The sequence below is a fragment of the Coccinella septempunctata genome, chromosome 1, assembly GCF_907165205.1.
Source record: "Coccinella septempunctata chromosome 1, icCocSept1.1, whole genome shotgun sequence".
In the NCBI taxonomy this organism is placed as follows: domain Eukaryota; kingdom Metazoa; phylum Arthropoda; class Insecta; order Coleoptera; family Coccinellidae; genus Coccinella; species Coccinella septempunctata.
The window spans coordinates 67,653,628-67,679,455 of record NC_058189.1 but is presented as its reverse complement, the minus strand read 5'-3'; the positions used below and the strand labels follow the sequence as shown (position 1 = coordinate 67,679,455).

Genomic DNA, 25,828 nt, shown 5'->3' with positions numbered 1-25,828 from the left:
TGAATATTTTCCATTTTTGTACATATTCACATTAGTAATATCAAAATGAAACATTATCAAACGAGTCTCATACTCTTGTATAACAAAAATCTGGGAACATGTTACCTCCTGGTGGCCAGCAGTTCAAAAATGTACTGTACTTCAGACTTTTGTGCAGCATGTATTTTTCGACAAAAAGAACTTCGTTATTCGAACTCGTTCCATTCACGAATAGCCAACAATAAGTAACAGAAATCGACAAACAAAAACTCATGCTAATTTTCATATTTCAGTACAGTATGCTATCAAAATAAAAGTGATTTCATCAAGCTATGAGGGTAGGATATTTCTGAAATGACGATCAATCGCTTAAAAGAGAATATTAAATCAAAGTACGATCAGTTTGGTTTCTTACCAAAGGAAACTTTAGGAATTTTAAATTTTCCTTAATTCTTGAACTGATTGAATTTTTATTTGAAAATATTCGTGTGGTTCATCTTAATTCGTCGGTCAAATACAGTTCTAAAATGCTATTGGTTGATGAAATTGTGAACAAAATCGAAATTACTCCAGAAACATTTCGTATAAGCATCAGAAACTAGATTGAGTCACTGCGCAAGCGAAAATATCGTGTCCCAATCCTTTTGAAACTGGCCCAGGCATGCGTATGCAATGTTTACAAACCAAATTACTAAAGTCCTCAAGGCCGCACGATCATAGAGCATGCTCGAATAATTTCAATGAAGCCTAGCCTCTAATTGGTCAATTTGAAGCAGCGTCAGTTCGTTACAAATCATAAGTCACTACGTAATTGGCTACTGGTTTCTTTCGCAGGGAGCATCATCGTATAATTCGTTATTCATATTCTGCTTTTTTCTAGAATAAATTCGTATTCTGAATTCTAGACAACGAAAAATGGATTTAGATTCCGAACTACTCTGCTCCCCACGAAAAATCAGAAGATTAGCAAGTTCTTCTGAAAATTTACCTTCTCAGAAGTTATCTCAGGTAAAATTGAAATATTAGATAAAATTATTTCTCACATATTAATGTAATGTTCGAACTTTACAGGAATCGAGAGCTACTAGCACTCCCACAAGAAGGAGTTTGATGCATAAGTTATCAATATCTTCTGAAATATCTAGTATCAATCAAGAATCCCCCGCGAACTCGAGAAGCACCAATAATAGAAATGAAGAGGAAGCTGATGTTTCTGATGTTTTATCTCTTATAAATGAGTTATCTCTCAGTGGAAAATGTTCGGTGTATTCTCTTGGTTGTGAGTATGCTCTTTTCCACCTCAATAACTACCTGTTGGAACGAATTGTGAACGCCAGTTAAATTGTTTACAGCTGAAATCTTGCATAGGCCCAATCCTCGAATATTTCGTGGAAAAGCATGGACATTTTTCAAACCCAAGTACCAAGAATCATTGTATTCTAAAGTCTTGGAAAACTTCGATAGTATCGAGGTAGGATGAAAATGCCCTTCTTTATTTCAAAATTGTCTTGTATTTGGATTTATAGGATATTGCCTTTGAATTTCTGGAGGAATTGAGATCTGATGAGATAAAAGGTACCCTCACAATGATCAAATTTTTTGTTGATCTTTGCGGATATCAATGGGCTAGAGTTGATGAGCATTTCGATTTCGATAAAGATTTCTCTATTTCATGCCAAAAGGTGATAAAATTGATGGAATTTGATTTCATCAATGATGAGATGCTGGTAAGACTCTTTGAGACACTTCGCTGTAGGCTCTTAACTGTGAAAATCATTCTGTAGGAAGCAAATACTTATATATTTTTTGAGGCAGACAAGCACACGAAATTAGGTGAAACACTGGCTTCGGCAGTGAATTCCTTCATCGAGAAGGTCATGATTGGTGCTTATGGTCAAAATATACTGTTTTCAAGACCATTTCATAAATACATTTTTCAATTTCTCTTCTACATGTGTCAGGGTATATTGAGATCTATTCGACACACAGGAGTTACCCTCAGTAAGAAAATTTTCTGCATTTAGTTTTTTTCCATTCTAAAATACCACATTTGCAGCAAGGATGATATTGAAAGTTCTCAACTATATTTATCTTCGAATTGTGAAAAAATTAGAGTTAGGGGATTCTCAACGTGAACTTGATCTTTTACCAATTGAAAAAGAAATAGAGTATGCGGAGAAATATATTCAACATTTCTTTGATATTTTTGTTAAAAATAGGTAAGAAATGAGTATTTACATGAATTAAATTGGCTGTTGAGTTCATAAAACTTTATATAACCTGGTATGAATATTTCTTTTCATTTAGTTTCATACCGGATTCAAAGTTGTATGTTTTGCGAGCAAAAAATGTGAAAGAGATGGGCAACTGGATGATAGAGGTGCCTCAAGTTTATTTCGCGAATTGTACAGCTTCCTTGTTCAAGCTACAACTTGATGAGGTGAGTTGGGATGTTAAAATAGTCGTTGTATTGCATGAAATAATCTGTTTGCCTTTTGCAGTCTGAAATAGTTCGTTTGAATGTGGTACAAGTTTGGAAGAATTTGATAAAAACTAAAACTGTGTACTTGCACGTAGTTAAACATCTGAATGATATAGTGAAGTTAGTTCAAGGTAGACTGAAAGATTCTCAGCTCAGAGTAGTTGTAGAGGCTGTGGATTTTTTTTCAGTCTTGGTAGATAAGTAAGTTTCTTTGTGCTTTTGAAATAGTAGATCCAAAAAATCATTTGAAAAATTCATCAAACTGAATCATAATAATTATATACAGGTTGTTCCTTGTGGAGTGTCCACTATCTGGAGAACTGAATGAGATTTTTTTCTGAATATTTGTGCACCGAAATGACCATGATCAGCTAAAATATTACTTCCAGTTATACCAAAAACTGAGCAAAATTTCGTAACATCAAATGCGACAACCTATTCACAAATCAGAGAACAAAATGTTCTTTGATTCTTTAGATTGGACTAATGGGCACTTTGCATGAAACACCCTGTATTAACATGAATAATCTGTGTGTTCATTTCATCTTCTATTACTTTTTTCAATTTCTTTGTCTGCTCCAGATCTGTTTATTCTTTCCTCATATTTATAATTCAATTTGATCATTTTATCTTAAAATTAATATAAAAGGGTTTCGCACATTTCAGTCATCCAAGGGCCATTGGCGAAGAACTAACTTGTGATATCACAGAACTGCTGTACGCAAAGAGCTATCTTTGTGCCAAGGCAGCTGGTTTTTTCACAATAAAGTTTTTCAATTCGGCCAAATTGAATGAAACCGATCTTCTCAAGAAACTTGTAGATATAAGTAGCGTTCCAAGGGTAAAACCATTTTAAATCACTTGAAAAACACGAAGGGATTAATTCGGAGTATAGTTTCAGAAAATTAAGCATTTTTTCGTCGAATCCTTCATGGAGCACAGCACCGTCCTTGATAATTACAAGTTGATGATGGAAGTTTTATTGTCTTGTAAGAAACATACCACGAATGATTTTGCTTATGCTCTTGCCTTGATCGAGTTGATGTATTATTCCATTTATCAGAAATTGAAGGGAGAACCATTAATAAAAAGAAAACATTCATTCACAGGTATAAACACTGCATTTTTAACGTCTTCAATGCGTTTTAAAGACTTTTGAACACTAATTTCCAGTTTCCAAAGGGTTTTTACTATGAAAAAAAATTGCTCAGTGATTCAATTTTGTACCTATTTATTCGTATTATTGAGTTAACATTTAAAATTGTTCCTTTATAGCTTCTCCGGTTTCATTTAGTCATGAAGAAGTAGCAAAAGTATTCTTATTAAATCTCCAACAATTCATGAGCCTGTTCTCAGACCAAACATCAATTTTAAATTATTTGTTGAAAATACTCAATCTGATAGATTATCATGTATTGACATCTTCTTACCGACCGGTGAGTAAATTTTGAATTTAATGGACTTATCACTCATCTAATTCTGAGTACATTTTAGCATCTCATATTTCTCACGAAAAGTTGTAGAGTACTTTTTCTGAATGATAGCAACGAAGAACTTCTGGGGAACATCTGCAAGTTGTATCATTATTTATGCTTTGAGAAAGAAACTTGCCTGAAGGAAAGTTTGCACAAGTTCCTTGTCAATTTGTTTGAGAACCTCAGCAATTACCTTCAGGGTTATTTAGAGGTAGAAAAACCAGTTTTTTTGAAATTTCAAGAAATCTCAACTTCTTGTTTTCAGCCTAGAGAAGAACAAGAAATAGCTCTTGAACTTCATTTCAGAAAGATTGGAAAGCTTTATGAAAAATTCAATATGAACGCGTTTTATGACTGGAATGGTATCTTCACAGTATGGGGCAATGAACTGGTGAGTTTATTCGATCTTTTTCACTTTCAGGAATCGCCAATCAAGAAACAATTTACGTCTAAGAGAGTTTTTTCTCCTGTGATAAATTTGAATGATGCAGAATTAGCAAAAAATTATGAAAAAATACCTCTTCGGGCGGGATTCGAACCCACGACCTCTTGATTGCCGGTCTAGTGTTCAACCTGCCCTTCTGGTAGCTCAGTGGTTGAGCACTGGACCGGCAATCAAGTGGTCGTGGGTTCAGATCCCGTCTGGAAAGTCACTTTTTTCATTATTCAACAATTCCTCAGAATTTAAATTTACATCTTCGTCAAGTAGGAGTATATGAAGTAGATGGTTTTTGTATTATTTTCCCACTTATTTCTGGTTGTATGTAATATATAAAATTACTTTCCCAATTAGCTGTGTAGGGGTCAAATGGTAACTTGCCGACACTACATTTTGTGGACAATTAAAGAAGTGATGAGGGATTGGCACAAAGAAAAGGGCGATGAACACAGAATGAAAAAAATTAACTTGAAGACTTATTTTTCTGAGTACGTCGCATCCCTAGTCCAATTGATGACTTCTTCTGATGCCAAAGATGATTTAAAACTCGACGTAAGCTAGTGAAATGTATTAAAAATGTTTTCGAAAGTGCATTCAATATTTTCCAGGCTTTCGAATCGTTTTGCTTCGTTCATACACACTCTTATGAAACATTGATGATGGATGCAGAGATGGCAGAATTTAAACTTCATATACTACAAAGTTTAAGAACCTATATTCCAGAAACATTGGTTAAATTCTTCAGTTACAAAATTGTGCAAAATAAATCGGGTAAGAGACTTACTTGAATTTATAGTTCAATGAATAATCTCGATTTTATTTCAGTTACATTTGAACGGAGGAAAAAATTGATATGCGACTGGCTAGGACTGATTCTCAACGCTTTAACAGACGTCCTTTATATAATCCCTCTCTTTGAATGTTATCACACAGTAAGTATTGAAATCAATAAAAATTTAATAAACTAATGGTGGGTTTTCAGAGGTCTGAAGAATATGGATCTTTGATAGAATTTGTGGCAGCAAAGATTTATGCAAAGAAACAAGAAGTATTTTTTCAACTCATCGTAGCCACATTGACCAAATTGGCGAGCCACGTGTTTCACACTCTTTGCAGGTCGATTTCCAGTCCAGAAGCCAGAGAATTGATGGTTAGATCTTGCAATACAATAGGTGACAATTTTTTTTTCACTTCTGATCTTTGCAGGCATTAGCGGATAAATTTTCAAACATGAAGGAATTTTCAAATTCTTCAAAGGAAGTGCTCAGAATGCTTCACTTGGGATTCAAACATTGTTTCAGAGATGGGCTATTCGAACTTTTGGTTTTATTACAAAACTTTCAACATAAATTATCGGAAGAACACTACAAAGATTGGTAAACCAAAGGACCATTTTTTTTTATACAAATTATTAATGTCCTATATTTATTTACAGTTTACAGATATTTGTGGCAATGACTCCAAAGGAATTCGAAAACAAGGAATATGTGAAAACCTTCCGAGCAAAATTACAAGCTGGTAAACCAAGTAAGTAAACGTTTAGAAGAAATAGAAAACTGGATACTTATGACCGTTGTTTATAGAAGGATTCGGGAAGTCTATTAACAAGACCATTTCATCCACTGATATTGGTATGGATACTAAGAAGTCAGAAATCGACGTTGAAAACCAACGCAAAAAACGAAGACGTGGAAGTACTAGAAAATCTATACCGGTCAACGAATCATTCAAGGAAAATGTTGAAAATAAAACACCGAAGAAAGTCAAGACTCCCAAACTGAAAAAACCTAAAAATAAGTAGAAGAATGAAATACTTAGCACTTAGCATTCATTCAATTGTAAAATTGAGAATTTCATGTTTGTGTTTTTTTAGAACTACATTGTTATTTTATGTATTCATTTTTTTAGATACTCTGTGTATTATCTTTGGTTTAAAGGTGTGAAAAGGCTTTAAATGGAATAAAAAACTGTTTGACAATAAAAATAATTTTAATAACAAATTTTAGTATATATCTATGAAGATATATCAACACATTTCAAGGTAGCAAATCTGCATCTTGCCGTGAAGATGTTCTGAACAGAAAATTTCAAAAACATAAAACAAGATTTGCCTAATTTTTAGTTACATCACATTGTAAAATCACATTTGGTTAAATGCCAGGAAAACATGGTTTACTATATTGTTGAAAACAAACTTTGACCATTCGCACATATTCTACCAAGATTACAACAACAAATTGATAACAAGACTTGCCCGGTATACAGGCCTTTAAACTGCACAAACCCCATGGAGAACTAATCTGAATAACTTCTCGAAAATAATTCTATGAAATTTTATTGTGCATTCTGATAAATCAGTAAACAATTTTAGTGCGATTATTCTTATTCCTCTAATATATTTAAAACAACTCAAGATCTGAATATGTTGGGCCAAGCTTGCAAGGAAAATTTTCGAAAGTAAAATTTGGATATGCTCAGCTCATTTCGCCGAATTTTTAAAAATTTGTTCAAGATTAATTATAAAAATTTAATAGAGAATCACAACCAAAACTAACAACAATTGGAAAACAAAGTCGGAGTTCCATTATTGCTGAATTTTACTCGTGGTCATAACAAGAATCAGGTAAATGTTGAAAATTATAAGCTTTCAGAAAATAGTTCTGCAATCTTACCATAATCTTGATAAAACCAAACCTCAAATCACATATTCACCTGAAGATATTTGTAGATCCAGAAAAACTTGAAATATCGAGGAATATAATTATTTTTCTGAATCACTCGATAACTATACAAAACTATTATTTACAGAAATAACAATTAAAATGAAAATAATTTAGATTTAAAAATTCAAATTACACAATGGATATATCATTTATATAAAAATATAAAGAAAATCGGGCAACTATACAGAAATTATTAAAACTTAGCGTTTATGCAATACAAAGAATAGATCAAAAACTATTACCGATAAGGAAACATTTGAATTTTAGTGTTGCACCAAACTGGGGATTGTAAAGAAATAACGTTGACTGGCGAGGTAGTTGCATTCGATCTATACTTTGTAAAATCGATTTCAATTTAACGCGGCAATTTATCTAGGAATTTTGTCGAGGAAATCAGTTTCGACTACTTTATCAATTTTCTCTAGGATGATGTCCAATTTTTTGTCGGTCTGGCGGTCCGCCAGCGGCGTATCGGAAGAATAAGTTCTCACACAGTCGGTCCTGTGTCGGTCCGAACACAAACTCAGCGTCTTGAAGAAACCGTGAAGGTCCTGCAATTGGCTGATGCTGTTCGTCGTGAGAAGGAGCTCGTTTCTTTTCATAGGCAACTGCTCGGTCGGGCTGTATTTCTTGTCCATCTGTTCGGCGATACGGACGACGTGGGGGGTGAACGATACCGCGTTTGAGTTTTGGATGCGATCCAAATCGTCGCCCACGAACGCCCATCGGTACCTTTCGAAAAAATTGAGCTATATTTTTACAATCGAGCTCCCTTAGACTTAAACTTTGTTGTGGGCCAGCTACACGCCGCTTTGAAGGTATCGAGCAAAATTCCCGCAGAATTTAGCGGATCCAAAACGTTGAGAAGCATACTGATTTTGGTGGAAATCGCATAAACGGTTTTGGCGTTATTCAAATATTTCAAAAAAGTGTTGTGGGCACGCTGCGGTTCGCAATTTTGAACAAACCGATGTGAAATTCATCAACTGTGCTCATCTGTGAGTTTTTTTAAATTTAAATTTCGATTCCCTTTGTAGAAATTTTTTTGCTCGTCAGGTATGGGGATTCGATTTCAGGTTTAGAAGAGTGAAATGCTCTTTTCGCAAGTTGGAACTTGTTTGTTTACATCGAGAAACGGAGATGATTAGTACATTAACGTCCAATTGCAGGAACGCCCATTAAGATTTAATGCTCCATTAAAATCTTCCATTATTCCCTTCAAAAATTAAGTTTAAATTTTAATGGGACATTAAATTTTAATGGCCCTTCCTGCAACTGGTCCTGAATCTGATAAGACCCATTAAAATAATGATGCTTCACTTACATCTGGAATTGAGGCAAGGTGGTGGCGGGAAGAAGCAATGTCAAATCCAGAAGTTTGGCAGTCGATAGTTGCAATCTCAGCCAATGGGGATGGCCCATGGCATGGAGTCCATTGCTGCTATTTATAGCCCAACTCGCATCAAGTGACGAAAGCAACTTTATATGAGAACTGTATTCGAGGAAAAAAAAATTTCAGAACAAGTTCTCTTGGAATCACCATAACAGAATAAAATTGGAAAGGGACAGGTGAACTACTGAAGCATAACAAAAATTCACTACGGGAAATTATAGATGGGTAGTGTCAATAAATAGCATAAAGGGAAATTACCTGTTGTTTGTCCTGTTAGATGAACCCCAGCATGCAAAATACAAACAAAACAATGTTATTAACCAGCATAATTTAACCAACCTGAAGCTGTAATTTTAGTTTTTGATGATTGAAGGTGTTAATATCGGAAGTCCCCAATGAATGATGAACATATGAAAGAACTATCACAAATATTGAATTTCGTATTTATTAATCTGTTGGGCACTCAAAGTATGCTATTCTGTCGGGCATTTGATATAGATAAGCTAGGCATGAAGTTTAACATAGTTCAATTTTGAATCTTCAATTGAACTGAAAGGAAATCTGTATACAAATTGAAAGCAAAACTTTTCCAGTAGACATTAGTAAAGCACCATTAATGTTGACAAATAACAAATACTCGTTAAAGATAACTTTAAACTCATACCCCAAGCTACGAATAATTGATGTTAATTCATTTATAGTTTCTACAACATCTCATATAGATTTTATACAGACCTGAATTCTTCAGTATCCGTTGACAGCTCCTGTTCGATCTGCAAAAACACCTGCAGCATTTCGCTTATGATAATAGGCCACAAAGAAGTGACATGAAGAGGACTCATCCTTATTAGTATAACCCTAAAACAAAGAAAAACCTGCGCCTGTATATTTGGCGATGGCAGTCTCAAGCTTGTCGTCAATTGTTCTGAAAAAAGACTTTGCCATAGTAACAGGACAAACAAAGCTGAATCCTCGGTTACCTTGAATGTCCGACATATATTTCGCGTATTGGTCTATCTCACTACAGAATATTACGTATGCTAGACGCTTCAACAGCTGCGCTTTCTGTTCATATTCTTGCTCCCTTGAGGTAAATAAACTTAAACTGCCACTCTGCGGCATAGAAACCCTGTCTGGAAATCAATCAATATACAATTTCCATTGTAGCGACTATATCGACCTAACAATTCCAAAAATTTCAAATTAAAACTCACTCATCAGATCTCTGAAAGTGGTGTTATCGTGGGTCATCAGGTTGTCCACGATCACCTTCCAATACTTCAGACAGGCATGATCCACCTGAAAAAAGGCGTTATCGAAGAGCAAATCGAACACGTCCTTCTTCCACGCCTTCCTCGTGTACTGATAACTGCTGAGGCTGGCCAGCAGCTTCGAGCAGGCCAGATAGCTGGACATGTTGCGCACCGTGTGGGTCTTGAGGTACGGCACGATGTTGTACATCAAGGAGGTTAGGATGGTGTTCACCTTCTCCTTCTCGGACGATCCGAAGCAGATGTCGAGGATGGGCGATAGGATTTCTGCCAGAAGCTGGGGATTTTTAGAGATAGAGTCAAGATATCCAACCTAGAAGTCGCTATAAATAACTCACCAGCTGAGCTTGAACGCTATGGCTGTTTCCTATCATATTTTCAGAAGCACCACTGTTTATAATACTGACATCAGGAGAATTATCTTCGTCCTGTTCTTTCACAGCCAAATTTCTACGAAGCCACGTTGTCTGTTCCAGGCAAGATCCACATATTTGTGCTACTGATTCAATCAACTGGAAAAAAAGCATACCAAACCACCTTGAAATGAAAATACCTAAATCTTCTAACAATTTGATAATTTTCGGTTTCATATATTGAGAAAAAAGATACACGAGTCATTTCAGTACATTTTTGGCTTTGAGGAATCGTATCACTCACACTAGAGCGATTAGGGATCAACAATGCGCAGAACATAAAGGCGCGTACTCACTGACAAACCGAACCTTCAACGCCAATAAAAATCATATAAAATTGTATGAAGTTGTCAATGTCAAAGGAAATAAGGGCAATAAGGTCTTCCCAACGGAGGACGTACCCACAGCTGCAGCAAGCAAAATAATTGACTTCTTATAGACGTTGCACTTGCATTTCGCCAGTGAGTACCAGCCTGTACGAAACCTGTTTGGCTCTACCGGAATTCCAACGTTACCAAATCAAAAAAGTAAAAATTGGGCGGCTAATGCAATGCTGAACAATAGATTACCTTGCTCGTTACATCCTGGAGGTCTTTCTGATCCTTACGATCCTCCAGAGGACAGCACTTAATCATGAGCTCGTGAAGGAGAGCAGCCAAAAGGAACTGAGCTGAGGGACTAAGTGAACAGCCCTCTCTGATGAGAGTCAACAAGGAAGTCCAGGCTTCGAGCAATTGAGAAGTGGAAGCGTTTCTCATATAACTGCTCAACATAAAAAAAAACGTTACAAATTACGCGCAAACGCAGCATTTCAACTCACCAATAGAATAACTCTAAGACAGATACATCCAGACAAATATCAGAGCTCAATCCTTCGGTCGCGGGAGGGTTTTTTATCACAGCCGTTACAGTTTGTACTAAATTATCCAAAGGTATGACTCTGATTGCTGAAATGAGGTACACCAGGTTATTTTGACCGGCATTTGGTTCCGGTAAAACCTAGAAGATTCAATACGTGTATATCCTCGGAGAAATCAAATATTACCTCAGTTCTTACAGTTTTCACGTTCGAAAATACGTTCCTTCTCTCGAACCACGCTACAGCTATCGCAGCCAGGAAGCTGCAACTGTGGTGCACAGCGATCGGGCTGAGGAATTCGAGCAGCTGCTGTTTCACAACTTTCAGGTTTCCGTAAACGCTACTAAAGTCACCTTCCAGACTAACTATCGTCTGCCACAATTTGGCAACGCTGAAAAATTCCGAAAGTTTGACATTTGAAACTGCCGTTTATATTGGAAATTACCTCGAAATTATTCTTGGCATGTGGCTAAGTATCGTCTTTCTAGCGTTCTGATAATGATCAGCGTTGGGTTTAACAGAAGGAAAACCGTCTGTGGCAGACGGGGAGAAGAAGGCATTGAAGAGATTATTGAATATTTCACTGGGATGGGTCACCGGGGTAGAGCCCGACATTTCAGGCACATTCTTTTGATTGACAGTCTGACTAGAATCTAGCAAACTATAATGGCATAGAATGGTGAGGGACTCTAACTGCGTAACTGCATAATCGGGGCATAGTTCGCCATTCGTTTGCCAGTTTCTGTAACTCGTTGCTGAAATAGAACCAAATATAAATTTGGAAAATAATCTTTCAGCAACTATCAACCACAGCCGTCTAAGGAAAAAGACTGGGACACCATTTGGCAACATTGCCAAATTCGGCCACCGAATTTTGCTGAAGTTTGTTGTCCAAGAACTTTCATAATTTTTCATCGATTTCAATGGTCTCTATGCCAAATTGTAGATAAATTTTTGGTACTGACACTGTCAGTTTGTTTTGATACCAAAGAATTTATCTACAATTTGACGTAAAAACAATTGAAATCGATGAAAAATTACGAAAGTTTTGGAAGACGAACTTCTGCAGAATTTTAGCTGGACGAGTTTTTTTGCCGGTGAATGTCTAATGACTTGTCTCAATTTCAACATTGAACCCTTCTTCTTACTAAGAAAAATGAAGAAGAAGAGGTGCATTCCCGATTGTTACGTTTCAAGTACCTATCGTGAAAAATGACGAATCTATTGCAACGACACGATTCTTCAATGATAAAATAGCTAGAATTTGCAGATTGGCTACTTGCGCTGTTGCCGCCTTATGTCCCAGCTTCAGCTATAGGCGGCTGAGGTTCTGCCAAGCGTCGATTAACCGTGAAGTACGGTAGTAAACATCTTAGTTACCTATATCCTCAATGTTATTACAAATCTGGTGGATAACACTGATGGATATCTGTTTGAGATTCTCGCCGAAATATGGCAGACACGATGTTACCATATTGAGCCATTTCTCCTGCAAATTCTTCATGTTCTGCTGACGCAACGCGCTCATGATGGCTGACAGGAAGATCTGTTGATAGGGCGTCAACATAGTGGGCGTATAATTGAGTTCGGTAACGACGGCAGTGGCAATTTGCTCCAAAGCAGGTCCACTAGGTTTGGACGACGGAAATACGTTGAACTCCAAGATGATGAGGGATTGAATCAACCTGAAAGCCAGCAGATATAGTTCGTAAGGAAGGCGTTTCAATCTGAGCCGCAAACTAACCTCAATAACTGAATTTGAAAAGCTTCTATGTGCTCCCCCACGTTCTGGTTCGAATCGTACAGTAAAAAGTTGTTGAACATCAAAACTTCCTCGGCGAACGTCATGTCTTCGTCGAAAGTCCTCACTGACGTTAACAAACAATGCAACAAGATCTTCTGGAATTTGCATTTCACCAGCATATCGGCGATGTAACTCGAAAACCCCTTAGTGTTATCCTTAACAATAGCTGTTAAATTTTTCACAATGACGTCGAGGATCTCCAGACTCTCGAGCTGTATCTTGAAATTCATGTTCATCTCTTCGTTCGTCAGATGCGCATCGTCCAAACACGGGTAAAACGTTCGCGCGTAATTCAAACAAATCGATATTATGACGTCTAGGAACATGTAGCCCCTGTAGAAATTCACGTATTCCTGATTCAACTCCCCGCTGAAGTTATATCCGAGTATAGACTTTCGATGTCGAGCCAGAAGGTAGAGCACCTCGTTGTTCTGGAGATTTTTAAGACCGCTCGTGGCCAAGCATTTGATGAACAGTTGCGGATTGCTCAAAATGCAATTTTTCAGTGTCTGTAGGGCGTAGTAGACTTGGCTGGAGTCGAAAACTTCGTAGTATAGGCATATGTGGGAATGGATGGGGTACAGGACGAAATTCTTGGATGAATGATGGATTTTAGGTTTAACCTCCATATCCGAGTGCCTGTTGGTGGTCGTCGAACTAGAATCCGTGATTTCAGAATCGCCGTCCAGCCTCTCACAAACCCTGTCCAACAATTCCGACATTATTTCAGCGATAACCGCTTTATCGGTGGTTTTGAAGAAGTCCTCCGCACTAGTGCTCAACTCCAATTCTGCGTGTAAGTTTTCGGAATCCGACAAGCAGTAAGACCAACTGTGAACCAACGAATTTCCTTGTCCGCTCGCGTTTTCCATACTGGCGCTCTTTTCATCGAAGCTCCTCGATTTCGGTATTTTCGGATCTATGGACTTATCTTTGACGCCGTCTTCTATCGGTTCAATTTTTTCTAATATTTTTTTCGGCGGACCGTTCGAGAGCATACCTATCAAATCCGGTTGCGTTTTGCTCTTTACGACCGATTCATACCCGGAGTCCATGGTCGTCGGTTCTCTTTCATTCGGAAAACTTTTGAATGGCGAATCGTGACTGGTGCAGTCGTTACTGGAGGTCAAACTTTCAGTCGAGGAATTGAGGGATTTGTGAGGGTCTAGTTTCGAATACGAGCCGTCCAGTCCTGTGGGGTATATCTCCTTGGAACTCAAGGGATTGATGAAAAGTTTAACGTTTCCCTTCCCGTTCTTATCGAATTTTGGAGAAACCTGCTGTAATTTGAAGTCTTTATTTTTCTTCGTGATAACGTTGGATAAGTCCTCAGTCACGCTGGTGGTAACATTCACTACAGACGGTTGGAACTTCTTGTTATTCTTGGAAAATATAAACCATTTACTCTTTTGTTTAGGACTGGGCCCATCCGATGTCACATGGTACATTATATTACCGTTGACGTTACTCACGGCATAAATTATCTTCGGTTGGTTATATTCAACCTTGGCGTTATCTTGAACGTTCATCTCGCTTTGCGAATCTGAGTCTTGTATGTTGACGTGTCGTATCGCTACTCTTGCAGTGTTCGGAGATAAAAGTTTCGTCAAAAGTGGATTCAAAATTCGTGGGATGTCGTTGTGGAGCAGACTGTGGGACAAGAATGATTCCGCCAAGAGTTTCAAGTTGAGTTTCTCGTAGTTCTGGAGATTGTCCAAGATTTTCAATAGGGACCTGAAATAATTGCGATATTCTCAATATTCTCATTTCTACACTCTCGAGAACTATGCTTCACCTGTCAAAATTCCTTATGTTGGGTTTGTTCAATGGTAATTTGATATTTAGGTCTCTTCCGAGATGCCAAACCAAAAAGAATCGTTTTATGTATTCCAGCGTCAAGTTTTCACTCGAAAGATACTTTCCGATGATTCTCTCAACGAAAAGCTTATCATCAAAAATATTGTGAATCTGGTAGAGTAACGTTACGCATAAAATAGTGTGGTTTTGATTGTCAGTCTGGCTCAGGAACTGCCACAATATCTGGGCCATTTCCTAGAAGGAAGTTTCGATTTATGAAGAAATAGAAGAACCAAGAGAGATACAACATTGAATATAGGGCGAGTCTTTGACTAGTACAAGTATTTCAACAGTAGATTCTTGAGGTCAAAAGAAACACTTTTTTCCTTTACCATTTTTTCAGAATTGGCTCGGTTTAAAAGATACAGACAGTTGAAAAACCATAAAAAAAATGTTATCTTTCGAAGGGTTTTACGAATGAAATGAATTTCAGAATATAGTTTTTCATTTATTTGATTAATTTTTTTCGAACACAAGATATCACCCACGTCTTCCAGTTTTCTCATTATGACAATAACGAACCATAAAAATTTCAAAAATAAAGAATCCAACTCTTGAAACTAAGTTGGACGCTTTGTAATTAATATTTGTACGTTTTGTACAGAAGTATTCTTTATTTTTTGTCGTATAATACGCCGTTTTCGAGTAATGTGATTAAAAAGTATGTATCTGTGAAATTTGAAAAATTGGATACTTTGGCTGAATACAACTCTGTTTTAAAGATACACAGATGTGTAGTATCACAGATTTAGGCCCGTTTGCACCAATCCCCCTTAAACTGAGTACTTAATTAAGCGTGGCTTAATTTTATTTCCAGTTGCGCGACTGCGGCTTAACAGAATCTTAAGTAAGGGGTCCCTTAAGTTTTGATATCTAGTGATATTTCAGTTTTTTATTTTGTTACAACTTCATTCTAGTCCAATAAAGCCTTTTCATTGGTTGGCCGGTTGAAGATGATCGTTGTCATTTCATTAACATAACTTTATTGTCCTGTCAGTCAGTGTTAAGTAAACTATTACATTATTATCAAAGAGTGACAACTTTTTGTTGCTGAATTAGCATTATTATTGATAATGAAATAGATTGTCAAATAAAAGGTACTTGACGTTCTTAGAAAAACCACAGCAGTTCTGCAGCCAGTTTATGAGTTCAACAAATTATTTTAGGTTTGAATCCCGCCCTTGATATCAAAGTGGTCATTACAGGAGCGCTTAAATTTAAGGCTAGCTTTAGCCATTTGAATGTCACTTAACAGTTGGTGCAACGTAATTTAAGTTAAGGGTTCATTTTAAAGGACACTTAACACTAAGTGCGTTTGGTGCAAACGGGTCTTAGCGAGTTATTCTAAAGGTGATTTTGTTCTGCCAGGGGTGGTATAGCTCATTATGGACACTTAAAATGGCTATATCTTTTTATCAGGCCCGAATCGGAAAAAAATGGTATGGGAAAAACTGTTTTCCTATACTTCTTTTGACCTCAAGAATCTACTGTTAAAATATTTGTACCAGTCAAAAACTCACCGTGTATACTTAAATGTTTATAAAGACTAACTTACCTCGATTACAATAGTATTCTCTTCAATATAATTGACATGTTCTTTGCTGAGGATCCCGGTAATAATGACATTATTGCTACTTTCATCATTTTTACTTGGATTCTGAGCTTTGGCAAGCGAAAAAATCTCCAACAACGCGTTCATAGCGCTCAGTTGTATTTCTTTGGAAGAAAGTCTGCAGCAAGAGGCCGCAATCAAAGCCTGCAACCAGGATGGTACAAATTTCTCGCCGGATACGGAATGGCTTGTCAAATTAGGAAATGCGGAAAATTCCAAGAGTATACTACAAGCTATAGACGTGGCTTTCTCGTATTCCGAATTCGGATAATCAGGTGTAGTAGCGACCGAATTCGAAGTACTACTCCTCGACAAGACATCCCTAACGCTGATTGGTTCAAATTCGGAATGGTTACTCAGGCATTCCTCCAGCAATTTCTGCAACTTCTTAATCCGTTCGTTCTTATCGCAAACCATGGATTTGAAGAACACGTGGATATTTATATCGGGTAGTACTTTAACTTCCACGAAAACCACGTAGAACTTCTTGTACTCCTCCAGGCATTTCAAAAACGACTTATTCTCCACCGTTGCCACTTTCAAAGGCAACGGCGCCTCTTTCTTCTCCTCCTCCACCTTCTCCTTGATACTATCCTGATTCTCCGAATTTTCATCGCCTGATTCGTTCAAATCCTCCTTCTTCATGTCGTACAGTTTCGAACTGGACTTGGATTTTTTATTCTTCGACTTCTTATCGATCTTCGGACTGAATCTCTCCTTCTTCTTCCCCATCTGATTGCTGTTCGATCTCTCCCTGGACTCGTCTATCGTTAACAATTCCGAATTGTTCATGTTCTCGTTGAGTCGAGAATCCGACTTGCTCTTCTCCAAAGACTTCACCGGCTGATCGACCTCGTCCTGCGAAGATTCGACGTTCATGGAAGAATCGGATTTTTGTTTATCCACCTCGGCGGACTCGTCGGCGGTGACCAGCGGAACTGTATCCACAGACGCCGCCAGAGGTTGGATCTTGTTTAGAATCTTATTACAAAGGTTCAGGCTTTCGATTATTTCGACGGAATTCAAACTGTTCAAATTATGCTTCATGGTAATTATTATATTGTTGAATAAATTAGGTTGTATATTTGTGTTAGTTTCGCCGTACGATTCGATTGGAATTATGTCTAAGAGAAATTCAGTCAAGATGCATATCTCTAAAATGTGTGGAGCGCCAGATCCAATTTCGTTCACTTGGCATTTGTCTCGATTCTTGTAATTTTTTATATTCGTCACGCATTGTTTGAACAGTTTCTCCACGTACGACCATATGTAGTAACTCTGCAAGGTGTTGAACAGCAAGTTCGCGTTCTTGACCAACTCCTGACAATTTTTCGAGATGAACTGTTTGTTCACCAGACGATCATCCACGATGTTCAAACTGTTCAGATCTCCGTTGAAAGATACGCATCTGGCCGATCCGTTTTTGCTTTTCTGTAAATTCAAGCAAGACAGGTAAAGAGCTCTGAAAACGTCGTATAAAATGCTGTCCAAAATAACGGGGCCTATCTGAGGTTTGTCGAAGAGGGACGTCAGAAGTCTGTAAGGTTTGATGTCGATCTGCGGTTTCGAACTGCTGTTGGTCAAGATTACCCGGATGGCGTCGTTCAGAAGGTTATAGGCCACGGACATGTTTTTGGTATCGGTTAAATCTATCTCTGCGTCCATAGGGCTTACGGGCACCTTGTGGGTTTCTGTCCCCAGAAGCCAAGAATACAACCTCCTGGAAAAAAGTTCACATTTTAGAATCCCCGAAATCTGCATCAGAACCTTAAGATTACCTATTTAGCGACATATCCCTCCTCAATATTGTCGACAGTGCTGCAGTTACAAGCCTGACCATGTCGGCGTACAGGAGCTGCTTGTTGTTCATGGGAAAACATACCATGAGTAGATCCAACGCAGAACGCTGCACCAAAACGCTGGAGTCCTGCACTGCAGCACACAGGCCACAAACCTAAGTGATCAAAAGAAAACCAAATTCAGGATTCTCCGGAAATCAAAGATATGCATATTTCGATGGTTCGCCAGTTGGGATTCCTCAAGGTTCAGTTCGGGTGCTCATACAATTCTTTCTGTGATTGGATTTTGGTCGATCAGGTTGCTGATACTCACCATGAGGTCTATATCATGGCCCATCAGGTACAACTGGTCTTCCATCGGCAGTTTTTTGCTGTAATGCGCCAACACGTAACTTATCGCAGATAGTCTAACGGGACTGTTGTTGGCGACGCACTGCCACATGCACGTGTAAAAATACGAAGCACCAACGCCTTCGCAGACCTTCTCTAAAAGATCGTTGGTTCTGCAAAGTGAAAACACCACAATTTATACAACAATAATAACACGCATAGTTCCAATTTCTTTACCGTTCAAAATGGTCCGATCCACTCTCGATGCCCGGAAGCACCCCGCTCAGAAAACCACTGAGGGCTGGTCTCATCCTCTCGCCAAGCGGCACAAAATGGTTTTCGTAAATTTTCAAAAGTTGCGGCCTTATGTTCATCGCGGCGTGACCTAACAGAGGGAAGAGACCTGGAAACGGAAAATTCAGATTTCAAGGGGTCGTAAAATGAGTATTAATCGAGTTGGCGGATAACAATGGCGTAATTAAATTTTCAGATGCAGTCGGAAATATCACTATTACGCTTGAGAAAGTTTGAGTGATATACGGTGGTTGTGAAAACTGGCTATTATACCTCGTGACGTGAGAATTCAAATCCTTGAAATGTAAGTATTATTGGGGTTACCACACGTTATTTTATACAATACACAAAGCTTTCGAATACAGAGAAAATATAACTTGAAAAAAGATCTTATAGATTTGAAACATTCACCGTAGTAAACTTGTCTTCAAAAGTTAAGGTTATAATGTGATGTCTTCCGAAGATGGTCAGCTTTCAACACGCATATCTCCCAGAAAAATCACGGAAGATCCAAAAGCGATACATATTCTGGAAGAGCAACACTTCTAGTAATGAATCTGAGAATTTCATCCATCTCGGCACAACCGATCGGTCTTGAGGAAGTTTTATCTGACCTCATCTTTTTGGGAATTTTTCGATGGTCAACATTCGAGTAGTTTTTCTTCCAGGAAAATTATCGAAGATCTAAATGAGATGGACATTTTCATTCAACAGGTAAAAAAAATGATCCCTATGATAATAAAAAAAAAATGTCCTCTTGTGGACTGTTTTACGCGAAATACCCTGTATCTGACCGATGTCTGTCTTCATTTTCGGAAGGTAACCTTCCCGTTTTATCGGCTCGCATAAATTCGAATAAAATACCATTATAACGAGTGATAACTGTTCGTCCTATCTGTACGATTACAGAGTCGCAGGTGAACCAACTCCCAGCATTTATCGCATAGAGAGATAGCATAACAGCGCAAACCGCGTTCACCATTCACTTCCATACCACGTGTATCGGCATTGTTCGAACGTTGAAAATTAGGCCACAGAGCGTGAATCGACACAGGCCGATCTAATTTTATCCGGGAACAATGCTGACATAGCCATAATGGAAACAAACAAATCGCCGATGTTCGATGCTTGGAGTAAAATAGGTTTGGTGGGCTAAAAATTAGAATTTTCATTGTATGTTTGATGTCTGGTGATCCACGGTCTAATATACACAAAAGAGAATGGCTGAAAATGGGGTAAAAAGCGCATTTGGAATGACCTGTGGTTTACTCCAGCGGAATAGAGCTGAATGAATGACCTACCCCTTGTTCAAACATAAAATATTAGAGAATGAAATAAACGGACGTTCCAAGATCTATATACAATTCAATTTTATTTTAGCAGTCGGTTGGCCATGGAAATTTGACACATTTCACTCTGTATAATACGAAAATGTGGGATTATGACGCTTGTCAAGACATTTTTGGGTTTTAAATCAACGCTATGTTGCCCGTTCTACGTAAAAGTTTCTGTTATTACGTACTTTATCACAATGTCGAATCTCTTCGGAAAATATGTGACGAACATAATTGAAGTTTATACAAACTGAATGAAGGCATACAATATCCAGTTATTTGCATGGAAAATACAAGAGATCAGTATAACATCATAATATGCACTAGCTTGAGGAGAGTTAATGTTCGATATCTTCTTTGGCTAAATTTTGCATACGTTACATCAGTTGTAGATTTCAAAAATATTAACCCGAAGATTAAATGCATATGATGCATTGGTTGGGAATGGGTATCTCCCGAAGGAATTAACAGATAATTACAAGAATGTTGAATTCTTCAACAAAAATAATCTTGCATGAATATAAGTAAAAGGAATTGAAGGAAGTTTCAATCAAGATGAACTTCACCTTTGAACAAAAATTTCACATGAATAAAAAATTGGCAGGACAACTGGCGCGTATTTGTGGCTGTAATAATTGGGTATTTATTGGTACCTGAAGACCTTTACAATGTATAGCCAAGCCAAATGAAAAATAGAAAAATCCTGTAGTAAACTTTTCGCATTAATTTACTCAAACATAAAATTCCCAAATGCCACCACTTTTTTGGGTCTCACAATAGAAGGAAATTCTTTGTCATCCTCTTCATTCACAATCTTTCTGATTGTGGAAATATAAGTTGTTTAGATTCAGATGAAACATTATATAAATTCTTTTACATTGAATATGTTCGCTACCGTCTGAAGTATTGTGGATATATCAGGGTATAACTATTTGAATGAGCGGACCTGAATTCTAAATAGCACTTCCTGAAAGCTCTTTTTTCAATCACTTTTGGCATTTTCGTAATAAAAATTGATATAAGTTGTGGCCATAGACATAGGTCTATGGTTGTGGCTAAGATGTCTAAAAATATGGTGTATGCACTCGTCAATTTTTGAATGGAATGACATTAGACTAAATCGAAAATAAGAGATTCGTTTCATGGTGGCGCCACCATGTTCTATCCTTGTTCTATGAAAGAAAATCTAATGATACTCTCTCGCCTTATTTTGTTCTGCGTTTATATCGATCACAGATTACAGTCATCTCTGTGTTCCTGATCCATCAAAGAATCAGCTGTTAACGAATATTTGTGATTTACACTTGTATTTTCGTTGTAAAAACGAATCTGCAGATATTTCAACACTATAGAAGGATTCGAAGGAGTACTTCTATTTTTCTTCAAGATAATTTTTGTTTGACAAATTGTATTCGTGAGGAAGGCAATTCAATATGATTTCAATAAAACACAGTTGATTGGCGAAATATTCAATATATTCAGTTGACTGAAATGCAATTTTCACTATACTTGTGAAGAATATTTGAAGAACAGACTCGAAGAGATTAATATATTTCTGTTTCTTAATACATGCTCCCAATTCACATTACGTATTTTCAATACAGTTCCTTTATTGCTTAAATATTGCTGAAGTTGCCATAAAACTGTTAGCTCTATCCGTCCCGAATGTTCATCTGATTTGGCTCTGCCTCAATTTCCAACAACAAAGAGTGATAGTCCAACAACCGAATTCTTAGCTGTAGTTCTTGATTGTCCATATGGAAAACTGAACGACATGTTCAATAAATGAATGTTGTACGACCTTTCTCGAAAGTAATACATTTTCACACACCAATAATCGCTTATAAATACAGCATATTCGCAAGTCGTAGGAATGCATTCAAATTATTTTCAAATATCATTTGACAACTGTCAATTCCTAAACGGCGCTACCTACAGTGGGAAAAACGAAACTTATCTCTTATTTTCGGAGCGGGAAAAACAAAATCTAATCAGTGCATACACCATGTTTTTAGACATCTTAGTTGTGGCAAAGGCGTTATGACATTAACGACATTTCATGAGTGCCAACCTTACTCCGTTCTAGTTAAAAAAACTTGAGAAAATTATTTCATGACCAACCGAATGCTGAAATAAATGTGAACGCAGTATAACTACGCAGTATCACCGAATTGAACGCTATAGCCGGTATCAAAAAATCCCTAGTCAACTCCATCTAGCTGGGATTTAAATGGAAAAGAAGACAGAAAGGTTACAAGGAGCTCGCCCCCTCGGACAGAGCACCAAAAATCGTTCCTTCCACCTTCTACAACCTTCCTCCGCCGACCGAATCAATGTTTCACGCTGATATTTGTTGTGACGTGACGCAAAAATGCGACGACCTTGTCCTTTGTTTTTGATTCGATTCCAAGGACGATAAAAACGACGCCGCGTTCTAGAAACGAAGCCGTGTTTATCCTGGCAGTTCGAGGAGATCCAGCTTGACCAGAAGCGAACGATTTATTTGATGGAATCGATGTAGGTCACTTACGATATGCGTGCCGAGGGGTCGTAGGTCTTCGACGGCGATGTTGTGTTTGGTCCGGGCCATCAGCCTTATCGTTATTAGTGTAATGAAGACGTATATCGGTCGACTTCTAGTCCCAAGAATGATGTTCATGTAAAGGTTGAAATAGTAAACAAGCTTTAAACGATGGTGGTTCCCCACCCTTCGTCATTAGTTAATTTGTCCATGCTGCACTGTTTGGTAATGGTTACTTTCTCGTGCCTCGGTCTATTGTTGTCTTTCTGCCCATCCAATTAATTTCTTGACCTCAGTCATGTTGACTGTCTCGTCTTTTCTGAGTAAAACCTTTAGATATCCGTTGTTTTTGACGTGTTCTGAGTCTAACATTTTCGTCGTTGTCACTTGTATACCTTCCGTTTTCTCCTTTCAATCAGAGTCTTCTTAGATAGGCTGTCATATTTCCCTGTCCTGTCGCCAATGATTGGAATGTAGGGGAAATTATATGCAATTGTGTATAGTTCTCGTTGTTTGTCATTCGATCATCATCTGACAACTTATCCTTAGTTTTCTGCCTTCTCGTCGTTTGTTTATCCATTTTTTTTTAATATGCGTTCCGTTGTTAATATGTCAAGTATGGTTTTAATCGGTCCTGCGTTCTAATCCTTGCTTTGTCCTTCATCTGTCCATACCGTTTTTCAGTAAGAATTTTCCAACGAAAAACGCATAAATACATTTTCAAGTTTTGTTCATTTCATCCCTTAAAACGCCTTATTCGACAAAGCACAGCATACTTTGCCTGAATGCATTCGATATGAACGATATGGAAATTCTAAAATTGAATCATCAATTAGCAATCACAATGAATTCCTCATTATTCACGCAAATTATTAGTCTGATTCTGGGTCATTTAAAGCAGATTGTGATGAAATTCGGCTGTTCTACGACGTCTGTTTTATTCTACGCTGAACGAACTCTCGCGTTAGCAATTTACTTATTACGTAACCTACAGGAGGAAAACGCCTACCCACCAATTTGAAGTAATTAAATCGAAGATGATAAGAAACTAGGTGTATCTGTTTGCGTGATATTCTGTTAGAGAAGAATGTAGATATCATCAAGATTATCGAGATAATTAAAAAATATATAAACGTGATGTTAATGAGAGCATGATTAGAATTATTCATTAATACTTTAACAGCATCTGGCACGTGCCACAAAACAGCATTGAACCAATGCATTGTGAATGTCTCTATTCAAGTTTTAACAAAGATGCTTGAAATCGATTAATTCCTATTTGGAATGGTCGAATTACTCACATTTTTCTGTTCCGAATTCTTCGAAAACTTTATCAGAAATCATAACTAAGTAGATTGCATTATTCCATTCAATATATCATACAGTTACCATTTCACATTTATTTTATATCACTGTTCTAAACGTCGAACATACGATGATGAAAACATGAATAAACGTCAGTTTAAACTTGCAATATTGGATTTGAGGGGCGTTTAACATATAGATATCAAATTTCAAAAATAGATTAAGAGAAAATGGTATCAAATAGATGCAAATTTCAATAATTATTTTAAGGATCCTGTGAATTCTTCAGAATAAAATTTCTCTTTAAGTTTTTATATTTGGGTCAGATTTCCTTCATCCGTATTCAGTATGGAAACATTGAATGAGTAATTAAACTACCATAACTGAAAGATCTCTCTTCGAATCTTCCAGTAAGAAAACTACCATGAAAAAAATTGTATCAACTGAGAAAATAATTCAGCTAACCAACTTTAATTGATTCAAATTGCGCCCAATAAAAATATGTCCTATGAAAACATTCAGTATCTGAACTATCAGATGATAAACTAATCGGAATTCCCAGTGCCACTCCCTCCACAGAATAAAGATAACAATTTCAATCTCAACTTGTTGAGTATTCAACAATCTATAAATCAATATTAGGTATCACTTCAATTTTCCCATTGAAATGATGAATAATGCATGAAGTACTGCATTCTCAGCTTATGTTGGATATAGGAAAATAAACTATCAACAATATGCAATGTGATCTTCTAAATTTCATATTATATGAATTAATGTAGATATCTGATAAAATAGGCTAGTACTGAATTGATTATATATCAGAGCTAATTAACTGTTTATTGCCACTATGTTTTCAACAACCTCTGTGTAGTAATCAATACAATCATCTAATATGAAGATCATATTCGAAACAAGAACATATTTATGGAGGAAGAATACATAATATCTGAGAGTCACTGAACACACATTTTTCCAACTTTTTGTTCATTTAGCTTCATCTTCTATTTACTCAAAAAAAAAACTAAAGTTTCCAAAGGTTATTCAAGTTTATGCTTTCTAAACACACCAAATTCTAACTGCTTTGAGTTGGTTCAATCTGAGTATTTTCATGTGGGTTTGTATAATACATTGACAAATGCAACTATTAATTTCCTTGTTGTAAATACCTATTTATAAACTTATCGGAGCTTGTTTGATTGAAATGAATTGTTTTGTATGAATTCCTACCTGCGCTATAAATGAACAACTCCTGGGCTAACCTACTGGTCCCCATTGTACGAAATATAATGTCATAAGTTTCCAAAGCTTTCAAATGAACCCCTGAGGGTAAGGCAGGATGCATACATTGTGCCAGTCTTTTACTTATTTTAATTCTCCTAGGTATAACCGGATACTTCAAATATGTAGATAGAACCTAAAATATATAACATATGTTTCCCAAGCTACGATATAACATTTTGTGAAACAAACCTTATTTAGTTTGCCCAAAGCAGAAATAAGATCTGCCCATTCAGATGTATATTCGAAGTTTTTCAGTGCCTTGTCTACTGCAGCCACATACATGCGATATTTCGATTCTTTCATGAGTTCATATTCTTCCATAGTTATTGTGGTCATGTTTCCTAGTTTAAGATGTACTTTCAAAGAAATAGAAATTAAATTTAGTTTATCCTCCAAATGTTAGATTAAAATAATTAATTGAAATCATTTTCCTATTGCCCCATAGATGAACACAAAGCAAACATGAACTGAATTTTTAGGGAGCGAACGTAAACCAAGAAAAATAGGCACCACTACAATTTCTTCAGCAATACGGTTTAATTTTTACTATGGATATTGCACAATATTTAAACTAGTAATCTTTCATTTAGATCAAATCAGCTCGATCAACTTTTAGTGATTATGACATTTTCCGTTTGTTGTTCTTGTTGACAA

The 25,828-nt window shown here is 37.0% G+C and overlaps 2 protein-coding genes across 4 annotated transcripts; one reads left to right on the top strand and one right to left on the bottom strand.

Moving 5' to 3' along the window:
• The first annotated feature begins 648 nt into the window (after nucleotides 1-648).
• LOC123307634 lies at nucleotides 649-7,535 on the top strand. Its single transcript, XM_044890024.1, has 21 exons — nucleotides 649-833; nucleotides 885-987; nucleotides 1,051-1,258; nucleotides 1,332-1,450; nucleotides 1,506-1,706; nucleotides 1,764-1,980; nucleotides 2,036-2,198; nucleotides 2,287-2,419; nucleotides 2,481-2,662; nucleotides 3,128-3,302; nucleotides 3,357-3,570; nucleotides 3,737-3,897; nucleotides 3,956-4,147; nucleotides 4,202-4,327; nucleotides 4,730-4,927; nucleotides 4,984-5,146; nucleotides 5,201-5,307; nucleotides 5,358-5,525; nucleotides 5,582-5,751; nucleotides 5,811-5,902; nucleotides 5,959-7,535. Exons 2-21 carry the CDS (start codon nucleotides 895-897, stop codon nucleotides 6,174-6,176), a joined length of 3,300 nt encoding a protein of 1,099 aa, XP_044745959.1. The 5' UTR covers nucleotides 649-833; nucleotides 885-894; the 3' UTR covers nucleotides 6,177-7,535.
• LOC123322885 (protein dopey-1 homolog) lies at nucleotides 6,346-25,828 on the bottom strand. Of its 3 annotated transcripts, XM_044910954.1 has the most exons (20): nucleotides 25,364-25,828; nucleotides 25,121-25,307; nucleotides 18,674-18,839; nucleotides 18,420-18,609; nucleotides 18,086-18,261; nucleotides 16,251-18,027; nucleotides 14,634-14,890; nucleotides 12,779-14,572; nucleotides 12,415-12,719; nucleotides 11,480-11,789; nucleotides 11,233-11,425; nucleotides 10,996-11,174; nucleotides 10,745-10,937; nucleotides 10,101-10,274; nucleotides 9,706-10,039; nucleotides 9,472-9,624; nucleotides 9,227-9,416; nucleotides 8,750-8,761; nucleotides 8,423-8,590; nucleotides 6,346-7,830 (listed from the first exon to the last, which is right to left on the bottom strand). In XM_044910954.1, exons 1-20 carry the CDS (start codon nucleotides 25,508-25,510, stop codon nucleotides 7,467-7,469), a joined length of 7,269 nt encoding a protein of 2,422 aa, XP_044766889.1. In that variant the 5' UTR covers nucleotides 25,511-25,828; the 3' UTR covers nucleotides 6,346-7,466. The 3 variants fall into 3 exon arrangements, with proteins under 3 accessions (XP_044766889.1, XP_044766890.1, XP_044766891.1); XM_044910955.1 differs by lacking the exon at nucleotides 8,750-8,761; XM_044910956.1 differs by lacking the exons at nucleotides 25,121-25,307; nucleotides 25,364-25,828 and adding an exon at nucleotides 23,887-23,944.

Coding starts and splice junctions, on each gene's coding strand:
- LOC123322885 (XM_044910954.1), bottom strand. CDS start 25,510: ATGACCACAATAACTATGGAAGAATATGAACTCATGAAAGAATCGAAA. Junction 11,790..12,414: donor TAATAACATTGAGGATATAG/GTAACTAAGATG, acceptor GTTCTATTTCAG/CAACGAGTTACAGAAACTGG. Junction 9,417..9,471: donor ATATATGTCGGACATTCAAG/GTAACCGAGGAT, acceptor GTCTTTTTTCAG/AACAATTGACGACAAGCTTG.
- LOC123307634 (XM_044890024.1), top strand. CDS start 895: ATGGATTTAGATTCCGAACTACTCTGCTCCCCACGAAAAATCAGAAGA. Junction 2,420..2,480: donor TCAAGCTACAACTTGATGAG/GTGAGTTGGGAT, acceptor TGCCTTTTGCAG/TCTGAAATAGTTCGTTTGAA. Junction 5,526..5,581: donor CAGAAGCCAGAGAATTGATG/GTTAGATCTTGC, acceptor TGATCTTTGCAG/GCATTAGCGGATAAATTTTC.